General features: G+C 50.7%; 1 protein-coding gene across 2 annotated transcripts; it reads left to right on the plus strand.

Moving 5' to 3' along the window:
* Window positions 1-130: 130 nt before the first annotated feature.
* On the plus strand, window positions 131-20,423 carry KLHDC3 (kelch domain containing 3). 2 transcript variants are annotated; one of them, XM_054290427.1, is made up of 11 exons: window positions 131-224; window positions 6,824-7,048; window positions 9,602-9,778; window positions 11,893-12,008; window positions 13,306-13,377; window positions 13,605-13,818; window positions 14,136-14,222; window positions 15,465-15,573; window positions 18,980-19,053; window positions 19,411-19,489; window positions 19,685-20,423. In XM_054290427.1, the coding sequence occupies exons 2-11, from the start codon at window positions 6,895-6,897 to the stop codon at window positions 19,749-19,751; spliced, it is 1,149 nt and encodes a 382-aa protein (XP_054146402.1). In that variant the 5' UTR covers window positions 131-224; window positions 6,824-6,894; the 3' UTR covers window positions 19,752-20,423. The 2 variants fall into 2 exon arrangements, with proteins under 2 accessions (XP_054146402.1, XP_054146403.1); XM_054290428.1 differs by lacking the exon at window positions 131-224 and adding an exon at window positions 468-622.
* Window positions 20,424-21,669: the final 1,246 nt, after the last annotated feature.

Consider the following 21,669-nt stretch of genomic DNA (forward strand, 5'->3'; position numbering starts at 1 on the left):
CCGGAGCAGCGCGCCGGGGCCGGGCCCGGGCGGGGCGGGGAACCCAGGGAGCCGCCCCTGAAGGGGGCCGGGACCCGGCACCGCGGAAGGGCCTGTCGGGGCCGCGCCGCTCCGGCGGGGGGGCGCCCGCGGACCCGGGCGGGGCCACGCCGCACTACAAGTCCCAGGGAGCGTCGGGAGCTCCTGTCGGAGCGGGGCTGTCGGCGCTCCTTGTACGGGCACAGGTACGGGGCTGGAGCCGGGGCCGCAGGGGCGGGGGGAGCCGGCGGGGCCATGCCGGGGCCGGGGGAGGCTGAGGCCGGCGAGCCCCGCCGAGCCCCTCCGTGAGGGCCGGGGGCGCGGGGCCGCCGCCCTGCCCGGGTGCTCTCGGCCGGGCCCGCGGGCGGCGGGTGGGGGCGCGGGGCGCACGGAGGGGCTCGGGCGGGGAGCGGCGGGCAACGGTGCTGGAGCGTGTCCGGAGCTGGGCAGAGTGAAGGGCGCAGAGAGGGAGTCCTGTGAGGAGCGGCTGAGAGAGCTGAGGGTGCTCAGCCTGCTGGAAAGGCAGCTCAGGGGAGACCCTGTCACACTCTACAGCTGCCCGAAAGGAGATTGTCGCCAGCTAGGGGCCGGCCTCTTCTCCCAGGTAACACCTGACAGGCCGGTCAAGAGAAATAGCTTCAAACTGCACCAGGGAAGGCTTAGATTGGATATTAGGAAAAACTCCTTCACGAGAAGGGTAGTATGGCGTTGGAACAGGCTGCCCAGGAAAATGGTCGAATCACCATCCCTGGAAGTGTTAAAAAATTGTAAATGTGACGCTTTCAGGTCATGGGTTAGTGGTGGGCCTGTCTGGAATCTGTGATCTTGGTTGTGTTCTCCATCCTTAAAGCAGTCTGTGACCACACACATCTCTATCCTCCCAGACAGCTCTGTGTTAGGGATGCTGCCCTTCTGCCCTGGCATGACCTCTGCTGTGCCTTCCCTCTCCATCCCGTGGGCTCGTGTGGTTTCAGACCCTTTATTCTCTCACCCAGTCGTGGCTGGTGTGGGGCTGCATGCCAGTCCCGTGTGCCAGGCAGAGGGAAGGGAAAGCTGGCACCTGTGAGCACCACCCTGCCCGGGGATCAGTGTCAGTGCAGCAGAAGGGCAGAGGAACAAACTGATGTAGCCCTGTGTAAAGCTGTCAGCTCGCCTTCCCTGAGCCTGCTTCCCAACCTAAGGGCTGCCCTTGGCCTGGCACAAACAGCTTGACAGGCTGCGACAAATTCCTGATGGGGAACTCAAGCAGGGTTAGGCACACACCTAACTCCAGAGCTTAGGCACACTCCGTAGAGAAGCTGGGGTTTGGGAAGCAAGGTGAAGAATAGAAGCTCAGCTGAGTAGGTGCAGAATCCAAATATTAAGCAAAAGTAAGTGAGCAAAATATTTGGTGAAAAATAAGGAGATGGTGAGGCTGGCTGTGGGGATGCCACTGGGATAAATTTGTGCCTGAGCAGTGTGGCTTGTGGTTTCCATGGCTAACATGAGCTTCCAGAGCAGGCTCAGTGCACGAGCTCCAGGGCTGTTCTAGCACCATCTAATTTACTGGGGCTGGAATTGCATTGTGAGTGCCTGAGCTGTTGAATGTGCAAGCTTGCAGTTTCACACTGCCTTAGCACAAATGCTCCAAGCATTAGATAAATGTCAAGCACAAGTGAAGAAAGCGGGTTGTTCTCATGTTATCTCTAACAGTATGTTGGATGTGCTTGAAATAGAACAGTCTATATGGACTGCTGTGAACTGGCTGGGCTATTTTAAGGGTTACTAAACCTTGTGGCTGGTGTCTTTTGGGAGACAGGACTGAGGCAGCCACACGGTAGGATTCGCTCTCTGGGGCAGCTTTGCAGGGTAGGCTGCTCTTCTTGGGGTGCTGCTGTGATTCTGGGGGTGGCAGAATGAGTCCCTGACAATCCAGGCTGCTGGGTTTGTCCCCCTTGCTTTGGGAATTGGGTGCAGCAAGGCTGATCTGAGCAGGTTTTAGAAATGTCTCTAGGTTTCCTTCTGTGTGCATAGAGGAGTGAGAGAGCCCAGGGAGCTCCCTTTGAGCAAAGTGGATCCAAGGATATATGGGTTTGCTTTAAGATCATCACCTGGCTGCTGTACTTGGAGATGCTCAGTATCTTTCTATCTTGAATTAATTCTTTTCATACCTAGTTGTAGGGTTTGGAAATACTAAGCCTAAAGCCAGTAGAACAAACGAGTGAAAAATCTGACTAAAACCTGCTTTGGTTTTTTTGTTGTTGTTTTGGGGATTTTTTTTCTAGCTGTGCCACAGTGCTCAAGTCAGCACAACAGTTTTGGAGGATGTGCTAGTGTGAGGTTATTGAGTGATATTTGTGTTGCTCTCAGGTGTCCATGTGCTGTGTTGTTAGGCTCTCGTTAGGTGTAAGCTGGAGCAGTTGGGATGAAGGTTCTTGCAGGCATTAAGTGCATCTTGAGGCAACAGCACAAGCAGAGATAGGGAAGTGCTTTCTGCAGGTGCTGTGTTGGAAGAAGGCAGAGCTGAATGAAATCTGGTTGTTCCCTGGCTTAGCAGTGCAATGCTCCAGGTGCTCTGTGGCAGGGGAACAGCACACTGCTCTTGTCACTTAATTTCCAGCATCACCAACATCAGGTACTTCACCAGTAAGTGAAGCATGTCCTGATTTTTAGAAATGCTCTTATTCCATAATGACAGGACATACCAGGGGTTTCAGCATTTTTCTGCATCCTCTGTGCTTTACTGTATTTCTGGCTAGATCATGGCAGACCAGGGAAAAGGGTGGTTGTGAAGATTGCAGGGTTGGAAGTAAGAGATCTGTTCATTTTTGGAGAGTGAAAGTGAGGATCTAATCTGAGTCAGTGGAAGCAAGGGTGGCTTGAACAGAAGCTGTGATTCTTTGTGTCTCATCCTGCAGTGCCCTCCCAGTTCTCTAATACAATTTGCCTCTGTCTTATCAATATTTTTGTGTTTTACAGCCTACATCATTCTTGTTGGTGTCCTAAATGAGAAACCACAGAATGTACTTTGCATAATCTAATATTGTACAATTGGGGGAAATTGTTAGTAAATTGTTTCTTATCAATTTTGGTTTTTTCCCTCTCTCCTTGGCTGTGTCCTCTGTGATCTGTAAAGAAATCTAAGCTGTAGCTTAATGTCAAGTGCTGCACTTCTCCTACTAAGAAATCCTCATAGGAATGGGACTGAAAAGTGGTTTATTTATGTCATAAAAATTAGCATTGGAAATCAAACTTGAATGGAACTCAACAGTGTCCATAGGTGTAGGACAGAAAATACAATTTTTTCTCAAAATATGTGTCTAACTCTTATTTGCAGATAATGCACAAAGGGGGCTTAGAAGAGGAAAATGCTTTGGGAGGGAAGATTGGTCTAAAGAAATTATTGTAAATAAGGCAGGCAAGGAGAACCTGGAGCTGGGCATAGACAGCATGGGGTGAAACAGGGGAGGCACCCTCAGGAGACAGGGCTGTGCAGGGAGGAGGGGAGGCCAGGCCTGTGTGTGGCTGAAAAGGGGCAAACAAATCCTGGTGATGGCAGGAAGATGTGATGGTTCCAGGGTAGGGTTGTGGCCAGTGGCAGAAGAGGAAGATGAGAGTTTGCACGGGCGCTTTTGTTACAGGGCACAGAAGAGCTCTTGGGTTTGGAAAATCCCTGCCAGCTTGTTAAACCCTGTGTTTCCCCATGACCTGTAAAGATTACTTCACACTTCTGGTCATTCTGTCTTGGTGAAGTGTTCAGATGAGTGTTTGCTTTTCTTGGCTCTGAGGAGGGGCAGCAGGAGGCTGTGCTGGCAGAGCTCTGTGTTTGCTCTAAAGGGGTATCCCTGCACAGAGCCAAGGCAGAGCACGGCCAACTTCCATCCCATTGCCCTCACCACCACTCCAGACCTGCCAGTCACCTGGGGAAAACCTTTCCCAGTGATTGTAGGAAACAGCATTCCAACATTGTTGCTTCAACCTCAGCATCTTTCTGGCAGGGCCTGGAGCTTCTCAGTGGACCAGATTTAACCTCTTGGGATGAGCTGCCTTCTGATGGGAATGGCAGAACTGCTGGGGCAGGGTAGCCAGCTCCTGTGGCAGTGACAAGACCAGCATCCTTGCACCTGGCTCAAGGGAAGCCCCAAGGGTGAGGAAGAGTGTTCCCAGCCTTTCTGACAAAAAATACAGGGGCCTTGGTACAGTGCAGAGAACTTGGAAATAAGATTCATCCTCTTGGTCCTCCTGGATTGGACTCAGTCTGAAGGGTGTTGAAAATATTGATGGTGGTGATAAAGACCAGTTAAGCTCCTTGAGGAGTATTTTACAGAATCACTTAAGCAAGAAGAGATTATGAGGGAAACATTGGTTAGATTTTTCAGGAATAACTTGTGACTGAGGCAGGAAACAGATTTAGATATGTGAAGCCTTCAAAATAGCTTGGAAGGTGCCTTTGGTGGGTTCCATGGAAACTCATCTGTTCTGTAGCTTTGCAGAAGACTTATGCAAGAGTGCTGCCTGGCTTAAAAAAAAAAAAAAAGATGCTTAAGGAAAAAAACCTGTTAGATCTGAAATTGAAGCATGGCCTGTGGAAGATGTGGGCTGTTCCTGGGCCCTTCTGGAGCATCCCTGCTGGAGCAAAGCTTGCTGCAGCTTTCTGGGTTCCTGACTGCAGTTTAGGTTAGGGTGGTTGCTGCAGGAACAGGCAGGTTTGCAGGAGAGACTCCTGTTGCAATAAGGCTGCAGGATGGTCTCTGTTTGGGCTTTGCATGTGTCCTGTCAAATTCATGTACAGAGCATGAAAACAACTGAAAAAATAAATAACTTTTAAAATAAGCTACTCAAATTTTAATGCTATTTAAGAGTTCTGGAATGAGGTGAGTGGTTACTGAATGGTTTTGAGCTGCCTATGGAGTCAGTGGATGAAGCTGGAAGCCTAAGCTCTGCTTCATGCCAGGAGCTCCCTGTTGGTGGCATCCCTTATTCTGCCTGCAGGAGGGATAAAATGTGAGAGTGTGGGTGTGCTGGGCCCTGGGGTGGCCAGGCTGCTGGTGGGCCTCGTGGTGAGCAGTGATTCCACTTGACTGAGGGGCTGGGGGTGGCCAGATGGAGCAGGGCAGCACAGCACTGCCCCTCTTGCTGCCCTCCAGCCAATTCAGAAACCTAAAACAGGAGGAAAGTCCTCCTTGCAAAAATTCATTACTTTCCAAAATAAATGGGGCAGAGCATAGGAATTTTATGTGTAGGAATTTAGTCCTTGTTCAAAGGCATCCCCAAATTTCTTTGGATTCTGCAAAGGCTGAAACTGATTGTGAGATGGGAGCATGCTGACTGAACCTTTCAATAACCTAGAAACAAGAAATAAAATAAGAGAATTTTATTTGTGCTGTCTGAAACACTGACATCTCTTCTAATGGCTGTTTTCAGCTAGGAGAAAATTGTTAAAAATCAAACTGAGCTGCTGTTTCAGAAGCACCTGGGCAGGGCTCTCCTCTTTGTTCTTAGATCCAAAGGAGAATCTCTGCAAGAATCAGCTGTGGTGACTTCTCTAAGATATGATCTAAGCCATCTGTTTGAGGAATGAAGGATATCAGTTGCTTAACAAGATGTGATGCTACAGAATTTTCATAGTTATGCTTGGGTTTGCTATAGGAGGAAAAGACCTTTTCTGAGCATCAGCAAAGAGCTTTCTACCTAAATTAGGGGGCTTCTGCTCTCTTGTGTCTAATTAGATTGAACCCTAGTGCTCAAATCAATGAGTCCAAATGCTAATGTTGTCACCCAGCCCTATAACAGTGTGAAAAACGCCAATTACTTGTTTTTAAAATGTTAAAAGTTTAATAGTAATAAAATGGTTATAAAAATAGTCATACAATTAGAGTAATAACAATTTGGACAGTTTGAATTAGGACAATATGAGACAATAGAGACAAAGAGTTATGGACATCTGGGTACCTTTTTCTGGGCAGCTAAAGCCCGAAAAAGGACCCACATTAACAAAAGATTAACCCTTAAAAGCAACAGCCTGTTGCATATTCAGACACCTCATCCATGATGCATAAATTCCATTCAAACACAGGATTCTGTCTGGTCGGTGTCAGCTCCTTCCTCTGAATCCTGACAGCGCCTTCGAGGCGGAAAGAAGTTCATTTCTTCTGACAAGAGGGCAATAAATTCTTTTTCTCTGAAAGATTGAGGTGTCCTGTGGCTGCTATCTCACTGCCAGTCCTTTCTTTAAAAAAAGTATCCTACATAGCATAGTTTCTATTTTAACATTTTTTATAACCTAAAACTATGTTTAACACAGTACTTAAGAGAATTAATACAGCATTACTTTCTAACACAACACATATAATATTCATTTTAATATTTGCAAAAAGCCAATCATAAAATACATGCGTTTTTCACAACGAGAAGTTGGTTGCTTTATGTAGGGGTGGTTCTTTGGAGTTTTTTTGTTGGGTGTTTTGTTTTTAATCTTTTCCTCTGCTGTTTCTCAGACCTGATCCAAAGAGCATGCTCTTCCCTCTGGGTTTGTTCTTTTCACCTTCACCGCTGGCTCTCGCTGCGTGTTTTCATCCATGCACACAAATGGCTCTGACATGACCGTGACGTGTGCGTGCCCAGGCCGAAGGTGTTTGGCTGGGGCTGCCTGTGCAGCCACCCTGAGGGGTTTTGTGCGCAAGGGCACCTCTGCTTGCTCCTCTGAGCCCAAGAGGAACATTCCCAGCTGGGAGGCAGGTGAATGAGGGCACACCGAGGTAACCCTTGCAGCAGGCACTCAGGGAAGGGCGGGTGTTGTTATTTTGGCCTTGTGTGTGCGTTGCAGCCCTCGCAGCGGCCTCGGAAGCATGCGGCTGTGGCACTGGGGGCCCTGAAGAGCGCCGGGCTGGCAGAGGAATGCTCCGCTGGGCAGTGCACTTGGAAGGGGGCCCACGCAGGGTGAACCACGCGGCCGTGGCTGTGGGCCACAAGGTCTATTCCTTCGGCGGCTACTGCTCGGGAGAGGACTATGAGACCCTGCGGCAGATCGACGTGCACGTGTTCAACGCAGGTAAACCTGTCCTTGTATTGGAGTCCCTGTGAAATCTATGTGCTTGTATAAGTGGCCTTGCCCCAGTCCTAGTTATTCTAAATGAGCTAACCACCAGCAAGCCACAGGTATCTCTGGGGTGATTTACACCACAGTTGCTGCCTTTGGCCCAGCAGCGAGGGTCAGACTGGCCCAGGCACCATCTAACTGGTAATATTGGGATTCATATTCCAATAAGCTACAGCTGTGAAGTCCTTAGTTGGGCAGCAGCTGTGGTCGTGAAGGCAACTAGGATAAAAAAAAGGGGTGGGTTGAGAGCCTTGGAGGAGCCCTGATGGAGCCACAAGGAACAACACTGCTGAGAAGAGCTGCATGTGAGAAAACCAGCCAGAAGGTACGGACTCTAGAAATATGATAACAACAATATGATTGCAACATGTCCTTGTGGGCACAAAGGGCTTGGCTTGCTGGGCTCACTTAGTGCTTTTCTCACCTGCTGGTGCCTGACATGTTATACCCTGTAACGTGCTGTCTGACTCTTAATTTCCAGAAAATGTTGTCAGAGTAGGTAGAAGCCTTTTTCTTTGTGCAGCCTTGCATTTTCAGCTTGAGGGGCTCTAGTTCATGTAACTGCTAGGATAAGGACTCACTGAAATAGTCACATAGCCCATGGTTTGGTTTGTCCTTGTTCTGTGCAAACACAAAGTCAGCCAGGTGCAAAGAGGTGATACTGAGCTGGCTCAGGTCCCCCCTCATGGCAACATGTCCATGTTCAGCTGCCCATAGTGTGGAAGGAGCCAGTGCACTCACTAAAGATTCCAGGTGTAGACATCTGAGCTGTTTCCCTGTGGGGGCAGCTGACAACTGGAGTCAGTAGGGGCATGTGGCTAGGAGGGAGGGAGGCCTTCCCTTTTTGGTAACAGCTATCGTGCAGATTCACAGCATAGCTTAGAAAAGCATCTGCAACTGGAGCCATTTGTGTAGGGTAACCAGTACCTGTCATGAGGCTGAGTTGGAGCCATGGTTGTGCTGGCACAGGCTGTATTTCTTGATTGAGTGCTCCTTGAACTAAAGAGGTTACTGAGCTGGTCCCTTAAGCATTTCCCTGTAATTAGGCAGGTGATTAAAAAACTGCACAGATGCTTGGGTGGCTCCTGCTAAACAGGGCCAAGAACAGAGAACCAATGACCAGTTTTGGAGACTGGACAGCGTGCTGAATGCTCTGTGAGCACCCACATGTAGACAAACCTGTCAAATGCAGTGAATTCACTCCTTTAAGGCTGATGTGCAGCAGGGATAATAGCATTGGTTACAGAGGGCTGCTAAGGTGACCTGCTCTCAGTGTAGAGGGGGTGTAGCTCAGCATCCTGTGAACAGTGACATTCACCTCTGTCCAGAGGGACTGGGCTTTTATACTCAACACAGCTGAATGTTGTAGAACGTGCCAAGGAGAGCAGCAATCTTCTGGGGAAGCATAATGACTGTGCCCAAAGGAATGCTCTTTGCCTCTTACCACTCCCAAGTATTAAAGTGTCAGAATGCTGCAGCCACCACATGGGAAGTGACAGTGGCTTCCCAAGCCCTTGCTCAGCTAGCACTGTCAGGTGGCAGTGCTAAAGCCAAGATACCAGATTTTGAATGAGTTTTCCAAAGGTGAAAACTATGTTTTAGGTAGGAAGCATCCAGTCTAGCTTGACTTTAGCATTGGATATGCTTCCTCAGTGCCCTTTCTGCCTGTGGGGTAGATGCCCACCTTTTGAGATGCCTGACTTTTCCCTTTCCCTATGTTAGCATTTCAGAGGAGCTGCAGACTCTTTTCTGCTGTATTTTGTATCAGCTCTGTGTAGAAAACAAACCTGGAGGCTGTATGTGGTAGAAGGAGGGTGACTGGTGCTGTTATGTAACACTTGCTGTGGCTCCTGCACTGTGATTAAACCCTGTAATAGCTGTTGACTGTTCTGGCTGCTGCTGGACATGACACACAGGAAGGGGAACCTGTAATCCCAAGGAACTCCTATTAGTAATGCAAGGTTAACAGGGAGAACTTGAATACAGGTGGGGTAAAGGAGGCAGACAGCCACCTCATCTGTAGCTTGAAAACCAAAACAAAAGCAAACAAACCCAGTTCCTACAAAACTGCTGGGTTGTTTTACTTAAACTGTGCTTCTGCAAGTCCAAGTCTTCAGGTGTTCCCTTGCATTTTTCTGCAGTGAGTTTTTCCTGTGCTGCCCATTTTTCCAGCTTTGAGTCTCTTCAGCAATCTCACTGGCTTGAAGTAGTGTCTGCATTCATCGTCCCCTCTGTACTTCTTCATTTTTCTTTCCCTATTTGTTTGTGTATGTGCTGTATCTTTCACTCACAGTCTAGGATGAGCCAGAGTGGAAACCTTCTCAATGAATTGTTGTAGAACAGAGCCTGGTTTTGTCTTCTGTATTTCTTAACTAGCTACTGCTCGGGGTCAGACACAGCTTTCTCTTGTTTACTCACCTGCTTCTGCCCCTTGTCACGGGGTAAAAAGCAACACACAGGATGGGTTATGAACTGTCAGCAATGGGCTCAAACTTGTGTTTCCAGTGTCTCTACGCTGGATCAAGCTGCCTCCAGTGTGGACAAACAGCCGAGACCACGTGAGGGAGGTGCCCTACATGAGGTATGGGCACTCGGCCGTGCTCATCGACGACACTGTCTACATCTGGGGCGGCCGCAACGACACCGAGGGAGCCTGCAACGTGCTCTATGCCTTTGATGTCAGTAAGTTCCAGCTTCTCACTGCTCCTTGGTGCAACTGGTCTTGATCACACCTCCTCTCTGCTCCCCAACTTGTTTTCTTGTCCCTCAGTGACAGTCTGGAGGAAATGGTGTCACTGTGTTTGAGCAGTTTTAGAAGAGGAGTATGGTGGCCATTGTGCTTACAAGCCTTTGGGCAGAGATTGCTGATCTTTTCTAATAATGAAAATGGTTTTAATCTTTCTATCAGCTTTGTGTGCTCTCTCTGATAGTAGCTATAATTGAAGTGTTCTCTCTATGTGATATAGTATTCCTTAATTGTGGCCCTTGATGATTGTGGTTCCTCTCCAGTGTGGTTCTTCTTTCTGAAGGTGTGAAGGAGAGTGAGGAACAAAACACAGGAGTAGTTCAGCACAGGATGGCAAAATCAGGGGAGACATGAGTCAAGTTGGATAAACCTGAAAAATAAACTCCTTGAGCCTTTTATTTGGCTTCTCCATAGCACTGCTGGAGCACCTCTGGAGAAAAGGCACCATCAGGAACTGCATGGACACAAGTGTCAGGAAAGAAAAGGAATATATCTGGATTCTGGATGCAAGTCTATCTAAATACTGGCCAGTAACTATCTTACTGAGCTTGCAAGGAAACTGCTTGTTCTGGTGCTTGGTCCATGGATGTTTTCTTTACCAGGAAATATCTTACAGCTTATGGCACAGGGTTTCCCCCTTCCTTCCCCTGCCACATGCAGCTGAGAAGCCACCAGTAAAGCTCTGCCTACACAGAGGCTTTATAGTGGGACCTGCCCAGTCTCCCTGGCAGCTACAGTGCTTTAGCATTAAGTGAAAATTAACAGAAAGTCCTGCTCCAAACCCTCTGCAGCTGTCAGTACACACAGGCCTGCCATTCCTGGAAAGTGTGGCTGGCAGTCACAGTGCCATGTCTGCAGTGTAAGTTCCACTGTAGGAGTCACATCAGGCTAAATAAAGTCCTATCTGAGGGCAGTTTTGTCCCTGCAGTGTTGAGCAGATCCCAAATTGAGGTTTTTTCCATGCTGCAATTGGGTGAGCTTTTGCTGATACAGTGTGACTGAGTTTGGAAGCAGCCCCAGGGAGAGAAGGAACTCGATAGCCCTGGGATGTCACACTTGAGGCTCCCCAGGGATTCTGCTGACCTTGCAAGACCCTTTGTGTGGTGCCAGCTGGAGCATAGGTGGACACTTGTGTCCACAGGCCAAGTTCAGGGAAGTCATCCTCATGCTTTGGCTCCAGGACTCTCTGAAATAAGCACTGTTCTTGGCAGCCAAGGGCTGTTAGGGATGGTGAGGGAATGTCTCCTGCAGCCTCAGGGCTTATCTGTGCCTCTGGGAGCTCTTGGGGCAGGTGCCTGTTAGTGCTTGGCACCCAGGCCTGGCCTGGCTCTGCTGCCCTGGCATGGAGAGCAGCTCTGCCTGGATTTAAGTCATCTTCTAAATCAAGCCAGCCCCTGGAGTGTGCAGGCTGAGGGGCTGAATGTGTTTGTGCAGGCTCACAGGGAGCATTGTGAAGGGTGGAGAGTGAGCAAGAGGAAAGGAAGAGTGAGGAAAGTGAGAGAATGTAACAAGTGGAGCAGATAAGACAGGGAGAGCTGCACTGCAGACGTGGAGATATGCACAACAGCTAACATGGAGAACTTGTGATTAAGTGATTTGTATCTGGGTTTGAGAGCTGTTTTTCCTCAGTCATGCTCACTTACTGAGCATCTCCACGCCTTGAGGTCAGTTGTGCCACTTAGCATTATTGCTTCATTGTAATAGAAAGTGTGAATGCAGAGTTGATAAGTGACTCACAAGTACACTCTGCAAGAGATTCTGTAAAAGTAACATTGTTCAAGCCCTGCTGTACTACTCACACTTAAAATGTGAGCTCTTTGTCAGGTCTGTGGCCATGCCAAGAGGCTGAGGCTTCTGTCACTGTGTCCCTCTGTGGGGGCTCAGGCAGGTAGCCTTGCCCAAAGAAGCTTGCAGCCTCTCTGGCAGAGCAGCTGCTTTGTGAGAAAGCAAGAATTATTTTTGCCTTAGAAATTTAAGAACAGTAGTAATAGAACTATCCCACCCCAAGTCCTGCTCTGTTTTCTCAGCATTGCCTTTTGTTTTGTTTCAGACACACACAAGTGGTTCACACCAAAGGTCTCTGGAATGGTCCCAGGGGCAAGAGATGGGCACTCAGCCTGTGTCCTGGCAAAGAGCATGTTTATCTTTGGAGGCTATGAACAGCTGGTGAGTGATCTCTGTAACTGTTAATTGGTGAGCCCTTGGGAAAGAGGGTGTTGATACCCAGGACACTGATAGAGGCAGGACACGGGGGTGTGTTTGTATTCCAAGTCACTGTCATTTTGTAACTTAGCAAAGTTATGGCATTAGTGCCCAGGTTATGCTAATTATTTTATGGAGAAGGTGGTTGGAGAAGCAAGTCCAAAAAAGTGTTGGATTTTTTTTAAATTTCACAAAACATATTTACCACAAAGAGGTAAAAATTTAATTTTTTTTCTGGCTCATTTCTCAGCCAAATGTAGATACATAAATACACAACATTTTCAATAAGTATATCTTGATCTACATTTATTTTAATTTGTCTCAGAAGTGAGCCAGAAAAATCACTTTCTGCAGTGTTGCTGTGAGGTTTTGTCCTAGTCTGGTGTATGTTCCCTGCAGTCTTCACCTCCTCTGACATCTTGTTGATCCCTTTCAGCAAACATTTGGTTGCCTTCCCATTAGGAATACCCTGAGCCAAAGTTCATCTTGCAATAGCTGTCAGTGTACCTAATGCTCTTTTTAGCAAATCCTCATGATGTAATCTTAAAAAGTGGGTAAATAAAAATTATCACCAGATTCCAGAACAGGTGTGCAAAGTCGCGTCTGTTTGTTTGGAAGAAAGTTTGAGCTCTGTCACAGAAGTTTCTGGGTTATTCCTTCTTTTCTGAGGGTGATAGGCCAAATCCATTATACTGATTACAGCAGCAGGAGGGGTTCAGATGTCTGTTTTTTTTTTAACCATGACCAAATAAACCTCTGGCTGTCTTGCTGCTCTGTACCTTGCCTGGAGGAGCAGGAGTCCACTTTGTTTGTGTGAATGCAGTCTCCTCCAGGCAGCCAGCTGCAGATGGGTTTTGTGGGGCCTCAGAACCTGGAGTGTATTTGCTCCTGGATGTAATCTTGGCTTCTGCATCTCGTTAGGCAGCCTTGGCAGAGCCACTCTGACTGTCCTGCTAATGCCTCTTTTGTCTGCTGCTACATGGAGAGGAGGCAAACTCCTGCCATGAATGTACTGTGTGCAGGACAGCCTTTGGGGGAGGAACTGAGCACCAAATAAATGGGAAAGCTGCAGGAAGAGACAGGACTCCTTTGGGAAGAAACGGGCTTTGCTTTCCTCTTGCTGCCTGAGCAAGCACCTTGTTCCTTAGGAAGCACTGAATCCAAAGGGATGCTCCAGCTCTGCAGGGCAGCATCCTTCTGGGGCTGGATGTGACCAGGCTTCTCAGTCCCTTTGTGACCAAGCTGCTTTTGTGTCTTCCAGGCTGACTGCTTTTCAAATGACATCCATAAATTGGACACCACAAACATGACGTGGACCTTAATCTCTGCCAAGGTCAGTGTCTGTTTTTCCCTCTGGTTTGTGGAGGAAGTTTTGCATCTGCCATTCTCTGGGGTAGCTGCCCACACTTGTCTCACAGCTTCTGGCTGATGTGGCTGGGCTCTACAGGATGGGAAGTTCTCCAGGATAAGGCAGCCACCCAACTTCCCCATCAAGATGTGTTATTTCCCTGGCTGATCTGCACTCTTTCTTTTGTTTTTATTTTCTATTCTGTCCCTCAGGGCACTCCAGCTCGCTGGAGAGACTTTCATTCAGCTACCATCATTGGAACAAAGATGTACGTGTTTGGGGGCAGAGCTGATCGCTTTGGGCCCTTTCACTCTAACAACGAGATCTACTGTAACAGAATCAAAGTGTTTGATACAGAAACCAACTCCTGGCTGGACTCCCCTCACACCCCCGTGCTCCCTGAGGGCAGGAGGAGCCATTCAGCCTGTGAGTGGGGGTCTGCTGAGGGTGGAGGGAAGTTTCTGCCCTTCAGCCTGTGAGTGGGGGTCTGCTGAGGGTGGAGGGAAGTTTCTGCCTGCCTTAGGAGGGGTGTTTGCTCTGCTGGGTGGGGCTGTGGGTTAGAAAGGGTTGCACAAAGCGCAATTTCTGTGCAAAGCTGCTGCCCACCAAAAAGCCTTGCACTCCACACTGCACGTGAAGGTGATGTAAGGAGAGGTGGACAGCCAGCACCACGTTGGTTTGTGTTTGGTGTTGGGTCAGGGACCTGCTGGGTGCCCTCTGATGTCTGTGCTTACTCCCTACAGTCAGCTACAACGGGGAGCTCTATGTATTTGGTGGCTACAATGCACGCCTGAACAGACACTTCCATGACCTCTGGAAATTCAATCCAGGTATTTATGCTTTTAACTTGCTGCAGTGATAGTGCTCCAGGCCCTCAGGCATGTGAGGAACATACTGTCCAAGGAGTACTGCTTGGGGGGGATGCCTTTTGGCTCTTCTGACAGCAAATCACTCCTGTGTCTGTTCCTCCTTGGGATGTTCCCAGATCTCAGTTATAAAATAGAAAATTAGGTATTGCTGAAAGACATATTTCATTGGAAAAACTTTGTCTTGTTCTTAAATATGCAAAAGTACTGACAAAAGAGAAGATATGGGAAAGCAATAGGTTTTAGGGAAGAGAGAAACCACAGCTGGAGAAACCATTCAACTTGAGCTGCAGGATCACCATCTCTTGGTACCAGCTCAAACTGTGCTGCAGAAGGGGGGTTCTTCAGCTGGTACCCTGAATATCACTCAGCTGTGAGCTGCTTTGGGGTCCTCAGGCACGTTTCACTGTCTAGACTCATTTTGTTTGCTAATTGCTTTCTAGTAAAGTTACCTGAGAGCAGCCAACCAGCTGCTCCCCAAGCTGATTGTGAGCTGGCAGAGCTCCTGCAGGCTTCAGTCCTGTGCTTTGTCGCCCCCAAGCATCCTTGGCGCAGAGAGCAGCAAGAACAAAGGCTGCTGTCCCCACCTGGCCCAGTTCTCCACGCCCTCCTCCCGCAGCCGAGCTATCCCAGCGGCTGAGGCACCTCTGCCCGGGTGCTCTGCGATCGCCGCCTGCCAGCAGATGGAGCTGGTTCCTGGATCTTCCTCCTCCAAATCCCGACCGCAGCAGGCTCTGGGGAAGGGAGGCCTCTCTGTCCCTGCAGCTCTGCCCAGTGCAGCTCCCTGTGATGTGGGACCCGCTGCCGTGGCAGTCTGTGGGTCCTGGTGCTCAGGCTTTGCAAGTGAAAGGCCTTGACGGGGCCCTGAGCAACCTGGTGTAGTGCAAGGTGTCCCTGCCCATGGCAGGGGTTGGGACAAGATGGTCTTTAAGGTCCCTTCCAACCCAAACCATTCTATTATATGACCTGCAAATCCTGTCTCAGCAGGCAGAGCTCCAGGACTGTGACTGGCACTTCAGGAACAGCCTCATGGAAGTGCATGATTGGCCATTATTGAGGAGGTCGGGGGGAGGCTGGATATTGGCTGGCTGGTGTCTTGGGATAGTGGGCCTCTGCTTTTCCTGTGATCTGTTTAAATTCACTACCTGCTTATAGCTGTCTTGGCCAGGCTCTTGTGACAAGTCTTCTCTTTTTTCCTCCTGTTAGTTTCTCTTTCCTGGAGGAAGATTGAGCCCAAGGGGAAGGGGCCGTGTCCCCGGCGCCGGCAGTGCTGCTGCAGGGTGGGGGACAGAATCATCCTCTTTGGAGGTACCAGGTGAGTTGTGTGAGGTGGCTCCTCCAGAGGCTTTGCCAGTCCCTTCAGCACAGTGTCCCTTCACACTCTGACCCATCAGATGGACTTCAAAGGCACGTGGCAAGTGTCAGCCTATCTGACAAGTGTAGGTAATCATGGACATCAGGGTCCCCTGAAAAAAGGCTGTGGAAGAGATTGAAGTGTCATGTAAGCTTGTAAAGCTTCTGGTGACAACCATCTTGTACATGTAGAGACAGAAGGGTGTAACAGGCTGCTCAGGAGGGGCTGTGCAGTGCTCAAGCTTTCTGGTAAAGAGGTTGTGGGGATAAGAGAGGAAATCCTGCTGTCAGAAGGACATGTATCTCAGTCTGCTGTGCCAGAGCAGACCTCAAACTGACTTATCTTCACCTACATGCTGCCCTGCTTCTCCCACCAGAGCTTCTTTCTTCCATTGGCAAGTGTGGGTTCTGCTGCCAGGCTGCAGTGGGATGCCAGTTCAGCTGGGAGCTGTTTGAGGAGCCTACACACATGACAAGACAATGTTGCCTTCTGCCAGTGTTCCTTAGCAACATTCTCATTCACAGCAGGGACCTGGTGTTATGGATTTAGCTGTCAAACACTGGAAGTGATCCTGTCAGGGTGCAGGGCAGCTGGATGTGGCCAAGAGCCTTAACAGCTGCTAAAAGAAAGGAAGTGGCCTATCACCAGGACACACTCTATGCTGTCTGGAGTGACAAATTGCAGCTCTGGAGCACAGTCCTGCTTGCCAGTATCTACCTTGCAGAGACATCTTAAATGTTTTCAGCTCTCCACGTCGTTTGGAAAGCTTTGGGGCTCTCTCTGGGTTCTTGACAGTAGCTTTTTGGGGATGCTTCTGAAGCAAACTTGGGGCACAGAACCAAGGGTGACCTGACCATGCCAGTGTGTGATGGATGAAGGGGGAGTGTGCTTACCTGTAGGATGTCCATGTGACTTTGAGGGAGTGCTTAGTGCAGGTGAGGTATGCAGAGGTGCTGAGTTTATCCAGTCTCCTCAAAAGATACTGGCTGCTGCTCAGTACAGCAGAAGGTAGGGCTTGGTAGGACTTTAGGGGAGTTTTGGGGGTCCCAGATTCTGTGCTGTGTAGATTTGTGTTGCAGCAGCAGCTGAACTTTGATGTTAAACCCTGGCACTCCTGGGAAATGCTAGCAAACCACAACAAAATTGACACCAGCTTTTTGGAGTTTGGTTCACCATTGCCAGGCAATGCAGCAGTGCCTTGTCTTCTCCATGAACCACTTCAGAATTCAGCTTGTTTCTTAGGTCAGGCTCAACCCCATTACAGGCACATTCATCAGCACTAGTGTGGACTGGGAAGAGCTGCTGGCAGCCAGGAATGCAGCCAGCTTGGGCTGGAGGGAGGGTCTTGGGGAAGTGGGAGGTGGGGGTGGGCCGTGCTGGCTTCCTGTAACAGTTATCAGGTGTATTCTGGAGCTGCCTGGCGAGATAAGAAGTTTTCCAGGAAGTCGTTGTAATGGAGAACTCCCATGGGTCTGCCTGCTGACCTGTGCTCCCCGGGCTGGCCAGGGGGAGGGGTGGGGCTGTCCTGCAGGGATCCTCAGAGGATGAGCCGCCAGGCTCAGCTTTCTAGGGAACAGCTCTGGGGGATGGGCAGCAGAGCCCCTTTGTGTCTGCCTTTCCAGGATTCGCACTTCCTGCTGAAGAGGCGCTTCTGCAGGCTGCTTGCTCTTAGGGCATCCAAAAGCTTTGTTTCTGTGGTAGTCTTGGCCAGAGCTTGGTGGTTTTGCCCCACTGTGGCCAGGAACAATCCTTCACTCGTGTCCCGTTTAAGGGACCAGGAAGCTTGGTGTTCCCATTAGCTGTGTCACAGTTGTGGCCCTGGTCTGGTTTCCTCCCAAGCCCACCAGCAACTCAGTGTGCAGAGACCATCCACAAGGAAGAAGTGGGGGGAGAAGGAATGCTATAAAACAGTTTAGCTGAAGAGATGCTGATCCAGATTTGGCTTGAGACTGTGTTTTCCCTGACAAGGCTTAGGAATCCTGGCTCTGGTGAGGGAATAGGGGCTGTCACTGGGTGCAGGGTGAGTTGTTTTGCAGCTGCAGTGAGCAGCTTTGCTGGGCTCTGGCTGCCAGAGGTGTGCCCTGCACGCTGCTGTGCTGCCTGGGAGTTGCAGGGGGTTGCCTGGTCTTGAACTCCAGGCTCACCCTGCTACTTTCCTTTTGGTGATTGAAGGCACAGACGTGGTGCCTGCTGGCTTGCCTTTGATAGATAAGGGATGGCCTGGGGTTTCCTGTGACGTGGATGTGAGATTAGATTGTGGTGTGGTGAGCACAGGAGGTGGGGTTAAGGGGCTCCTGCCTGTATCCGGGCAGATGGGTCCCATCAGCAACAGGTCTGTGCCAGCACTGAGCTGTGCTCTCAGCTTGCCCTGAGGCTGTGGGGACCTGGGGGAGCAGGTATTGCCTCATGTCCCATGAGTGTGAAGCTTAGTGGGGAAACAAGAGACACTGGGGCAAGGAGTCACTGCATGAAGTTGGTCCCAGCTAAAAGATGAGGGCACACAAAGTTGGTTTGTCACAGACCAAAGCAGGACTTAAAACACTTTTCCTTTCTTTCAAATTCTCCAAACAACCATCAGCCAAGGGAGTATTTTCCCCTGTTTCAGCACAGGCTGATCTGTCTGTGCAAGGAGATGTAGTGTCCAGTCTCTCAGGTGCTTTGGTTGTTCAATCAAGACCACTGTGGCAGGAAACCATAGGTGAGGCTCGCTGTTCCCTAGAAATGCCTGGTGCTGTTGTTCCTCATCAGCATTCCTGGAGCAACATCAAATGGGAGTATCAGCAAATTGGGATTGGTTTAAAATGACTGCTGCATTGCTCAGTGCTCAGCTACAGTCTTCTGAAATGCCATCCCCATTTTGGCTCAACCACTCCAGCTGTGGCCAGAGTCCAAAGTGATTCCTCAGTCAGACTGAGAAATGTCTGTGCTTGCCCTGCCATGCAGATGTTTAGATGTTTTCTAGCTGCTTTCTCTACACTCCTCTCACAGCACCTCAGGGGCCAATCTGAAATAAATGCAGTAGACCTTAAATACATGAGAACAGGAGTGATGGACAGTTGAGGTGAGGGGGAGGCTCATGGTGGAATCATCATGGTCATCCGTGAAAAGGAGGCAGATCTCCCATGCCCTGCAGAGGAAATAGTGTGGGTTTGTGCTCCCTGGCTCCTGTGCAGCTCTGCCTACTCTGCAAGGAGCTGAGAAAGTGATGACTCTGAGTGCTCCTTGGGACTTCAGAGGGCCAGGAGGGATCACAGGGCCCCTGCCTGGGACAGGGAGGCCAGGGACATTCCTGGGCTTGCTCAGCCCTTGGTGAGCTGGTGTATAAGAATTTTGGCACTGACTGACACACTGTGCTTGGTTTCTGCAGCCCATCTCCAGAGGAGGGAATGGGTGATGAATTTGACCTGATGGATCACTCGGATCTCTACATCCTCGACTTCAGTACGTGAGCACTTCCTGCCCAGCCTGTACCTCTTACCACAAGGTGCCCTGTGAGCAGGCCCTGCTGTGAAGCACCTAAATGTGCCCTCTGTGGCTGCAGGTGCCATGTCCTGGAGCCAGACAGCTGTGTCTGACCAGTGTGCTTGGCTCAAGGCAGAGCAGCCAGAGCTGCAGCCATGCTTTGTGCACTCCTGCACGCAAGGCCTCTTGTGGGAGCACCCCAGCCTGTCCCTGGTGTGCACTCTTGTCCCTCAGACAAGGCTCTGCCCTGTTTCCTGTGGCACTGATTGCATGATGCTGGGGCCTCCATGGTGTCCAGTCAAAGGCTGCTGTAGCTAAACTGCTCTCTTTTCCCAGGCCCCAGTCTGAAGACGCTGTGTAAGCTAGCAGTGATTCAGTACAGCCTGGACCAGTCCTGCCTTCCCCACGACATCAGGTATGGTGTGCCTTGCTGGGAGCTCACCCTGGGTCCTCCCTGACCTTGGGGTGCTCCAGCCCTGCCTGAGGGCTGCCCAGGGCCCTGGGCACCTTTGTGGGCTGGGCTGGAGATTGTAGCTGAGGCAAAGCTGCTCTAGCCCTGGGCACTGTGTTTGTGCTTTCTCTGAGTGTGTGTCCTCTTGGTGTGTTGCAGATGGGAGCTCTCAGCCATGACAACCAACAGCACCATCAGCCGCCCCATTGTCTCCAACCAGGGCTGAAGAGAACTCGTCCTTCCACCACCCTGCCCTCACCCCTCCACATACTGACCTCTTGCTCCACTGCCTGCATGAATTTTTAGCCCTTTCAAGCAAGGAATGTGTGAGCTCGGTTTGTCTTGCCCTAGCTAGGCCTCCCTCTGCCCTTGTCACGCTTTGGGCAGCACAAGGGGGCAGGCAAAGCTGGCCACTGAGGGAAAAACTGTCTGGCCCCAGCAGCACAGCTGTGACCCCTCTCCTCACTGGTGGTTCTAGAGCTTCCTTTCCCTTTGCCTGTGGAACTGCAGCTGTGCTGTCCGGTGTGCAGCCACTTTCCAAGGGCCTGAATCAACTCTTACCACCAGCCACGGCCCTGGGGTTGATGTCAGGGTCAACCTGAACTGTTCCTGCATTGCCTCAAGAAAGCAGGAACCTCCACACCTGCTCCTGCCAGCACTGACAGCTTCCTGGCACTGAAGGGCAGGCCCCAGCTCCAAGATGAGCACAGTGTGGGGGCCTGGGCCCAGCTGGACACTGCCCAGCTCCCATTGTAAAACAGCAACTGGGGGAAGTTTTATAAATGGTGAGGCAGACGTGGTTTCTGTGTGTCCTAGCAGACGAACTGGGGGAGAAAAGGCTTGAGAGGGGAGAGACTGAACCAGGTACTTTTCACTGAAGCTGCAGGCCACTGCTGGCTTGTGGCAGTGGCTGATGTGAGCCACAGCCCTACCTGGGGTGGGCAAGGGAAGCTGGGCCCCCCTCCAGCAGCACTGCCATGGGGTACCTGCCTCCTGCCCAGAGCTGTGCTGTCCTGCAAGAGGACAGAAGGAAAATGGTGTCTGTCTGCTGGGCTGCACTGCCTCAGGTAGGTGGGTGCTCTGGAGCTTCCTGCTTCAGGGCTGGAGGTGGAGGGATGCCTGGGACAGCCTTCCTGGCTGGCACAGAGGGCTGTGCCCAAACCCTTTCTCACCAACGTGAGGCATCTGATGTGAAGAGGAGCTCCAGTGGCAACTGCAGTGGGGCTATCGCAGAGAAAGCTAAGGAAGCACTCGGGGCCTTTCCTGGGATGTAAAGTCACAGGGGCTGCTGAGATGGTGGTGGCTGCATGCCAGGAACATGGGTGGCAGAGGGCCCAGGCTGTCTGCCCTGCCCTCAAGGCTGGCACAGGGCCATGGACAAGTGCTCATCCAGCAGCACGAGGCTGCAGAGGTGCCTGGGCTCCTCAGCCTGCAGGAGGTGGCCAATGCCAGCACAGTGGAGCAGTCTGGAGTGGTGTGACAGCAGTGAAAACCCCGTGGCAAGAGAACAGAAGGCCCCACAATGGTGACAAGAGCTTGTTCTTCACACACTGGCAGCACCTCGCTGTGAAGGTGATGAGCATCATTGGCCTGGAGGGAAACAGGGTGAGCTGTGACAGCACATCTGGCTGAGGGGGAGCAGCTCCAGCATCCTTTGTGGTCCTTGGCACCTGCAGGTTACCAAGAGGACTTAGGTGAACACCTCCCATGTGTTGTCCAGCAGCTCTAACTCCTTCCCTCCATCAGCTGCCTCAGCCACAGGCACTCCCACAAGCTGTGAAATAAATGGTGGAGTTTTTTTGCTGTGCACTAAAGCACCAAGCTGACTCTCCTTGCAGGCTGCCGGGCACCAGGAAATGCCCCCTAACACCCAGAGTCCCCGTGCTGGGCTGTGTGGTGCTGAGCACAGAGGCTCCTCAGTTCTGTCACTGGGAGGAATCTCAGTCTCTGGGGCAGTGAGTGGAGTCAATCACCCCCAGAAAGGCTCAGCACCCCATGCCAGCTGCCTCTAGGAGAGCAAACCTTTGTGGGGGACAAATCTCCTCTGGGAAGAAAAGGGGCTCATCAGGGAGAGGGGTCACTGACACCCCTCTCCTCTTAAAGGTTTCTCTTGGGTCCAGGGGTGCTGTGGCTCTAACCTGCCT

Source organism: Melozone crissalis, unplaced genomic scaffold (assembly GCF_028551555.1).
Source record: "Melozone crissalis strain CALT ecotype California unplaced genomic scaffold, PUWL_Pcris_2 ptg000081l_1, whole genome shotgun sequence".
Classification (NCBI taxonomy): domain Eukaryota; kingdom Metazoa; phylum Chordata; class Aves; order Passeriformes; family Passerellidae; genus Melozone; species Melozone crissalis.

Excerpts from the sequence above, each read along its gene's own strand:
- KLHDC3 (XM_054290427.1), top strand. The coding sequence starts at position 6,895 with ATGCTCCGCTGGGCAGTGCACTTGGAAGGGGGCCCACGCAGGGTGAAC. Across the intron at positions 13,819-14,135 it reads CAGGAGGAGCCATTCAGCCT|TCAGCTACAACGGGGAGCTC; the intron begins GTGAGTGGGGGT and ends TACTCCCTACAG. Across the intron at positions 19,490-19,684 it reads TGCCTTCCCCACGACATCAG|ATGGGAGCTCTCAGCCATGA; the intron begins GTATGGTGTGCC and ends GGTGTGTTGCAG.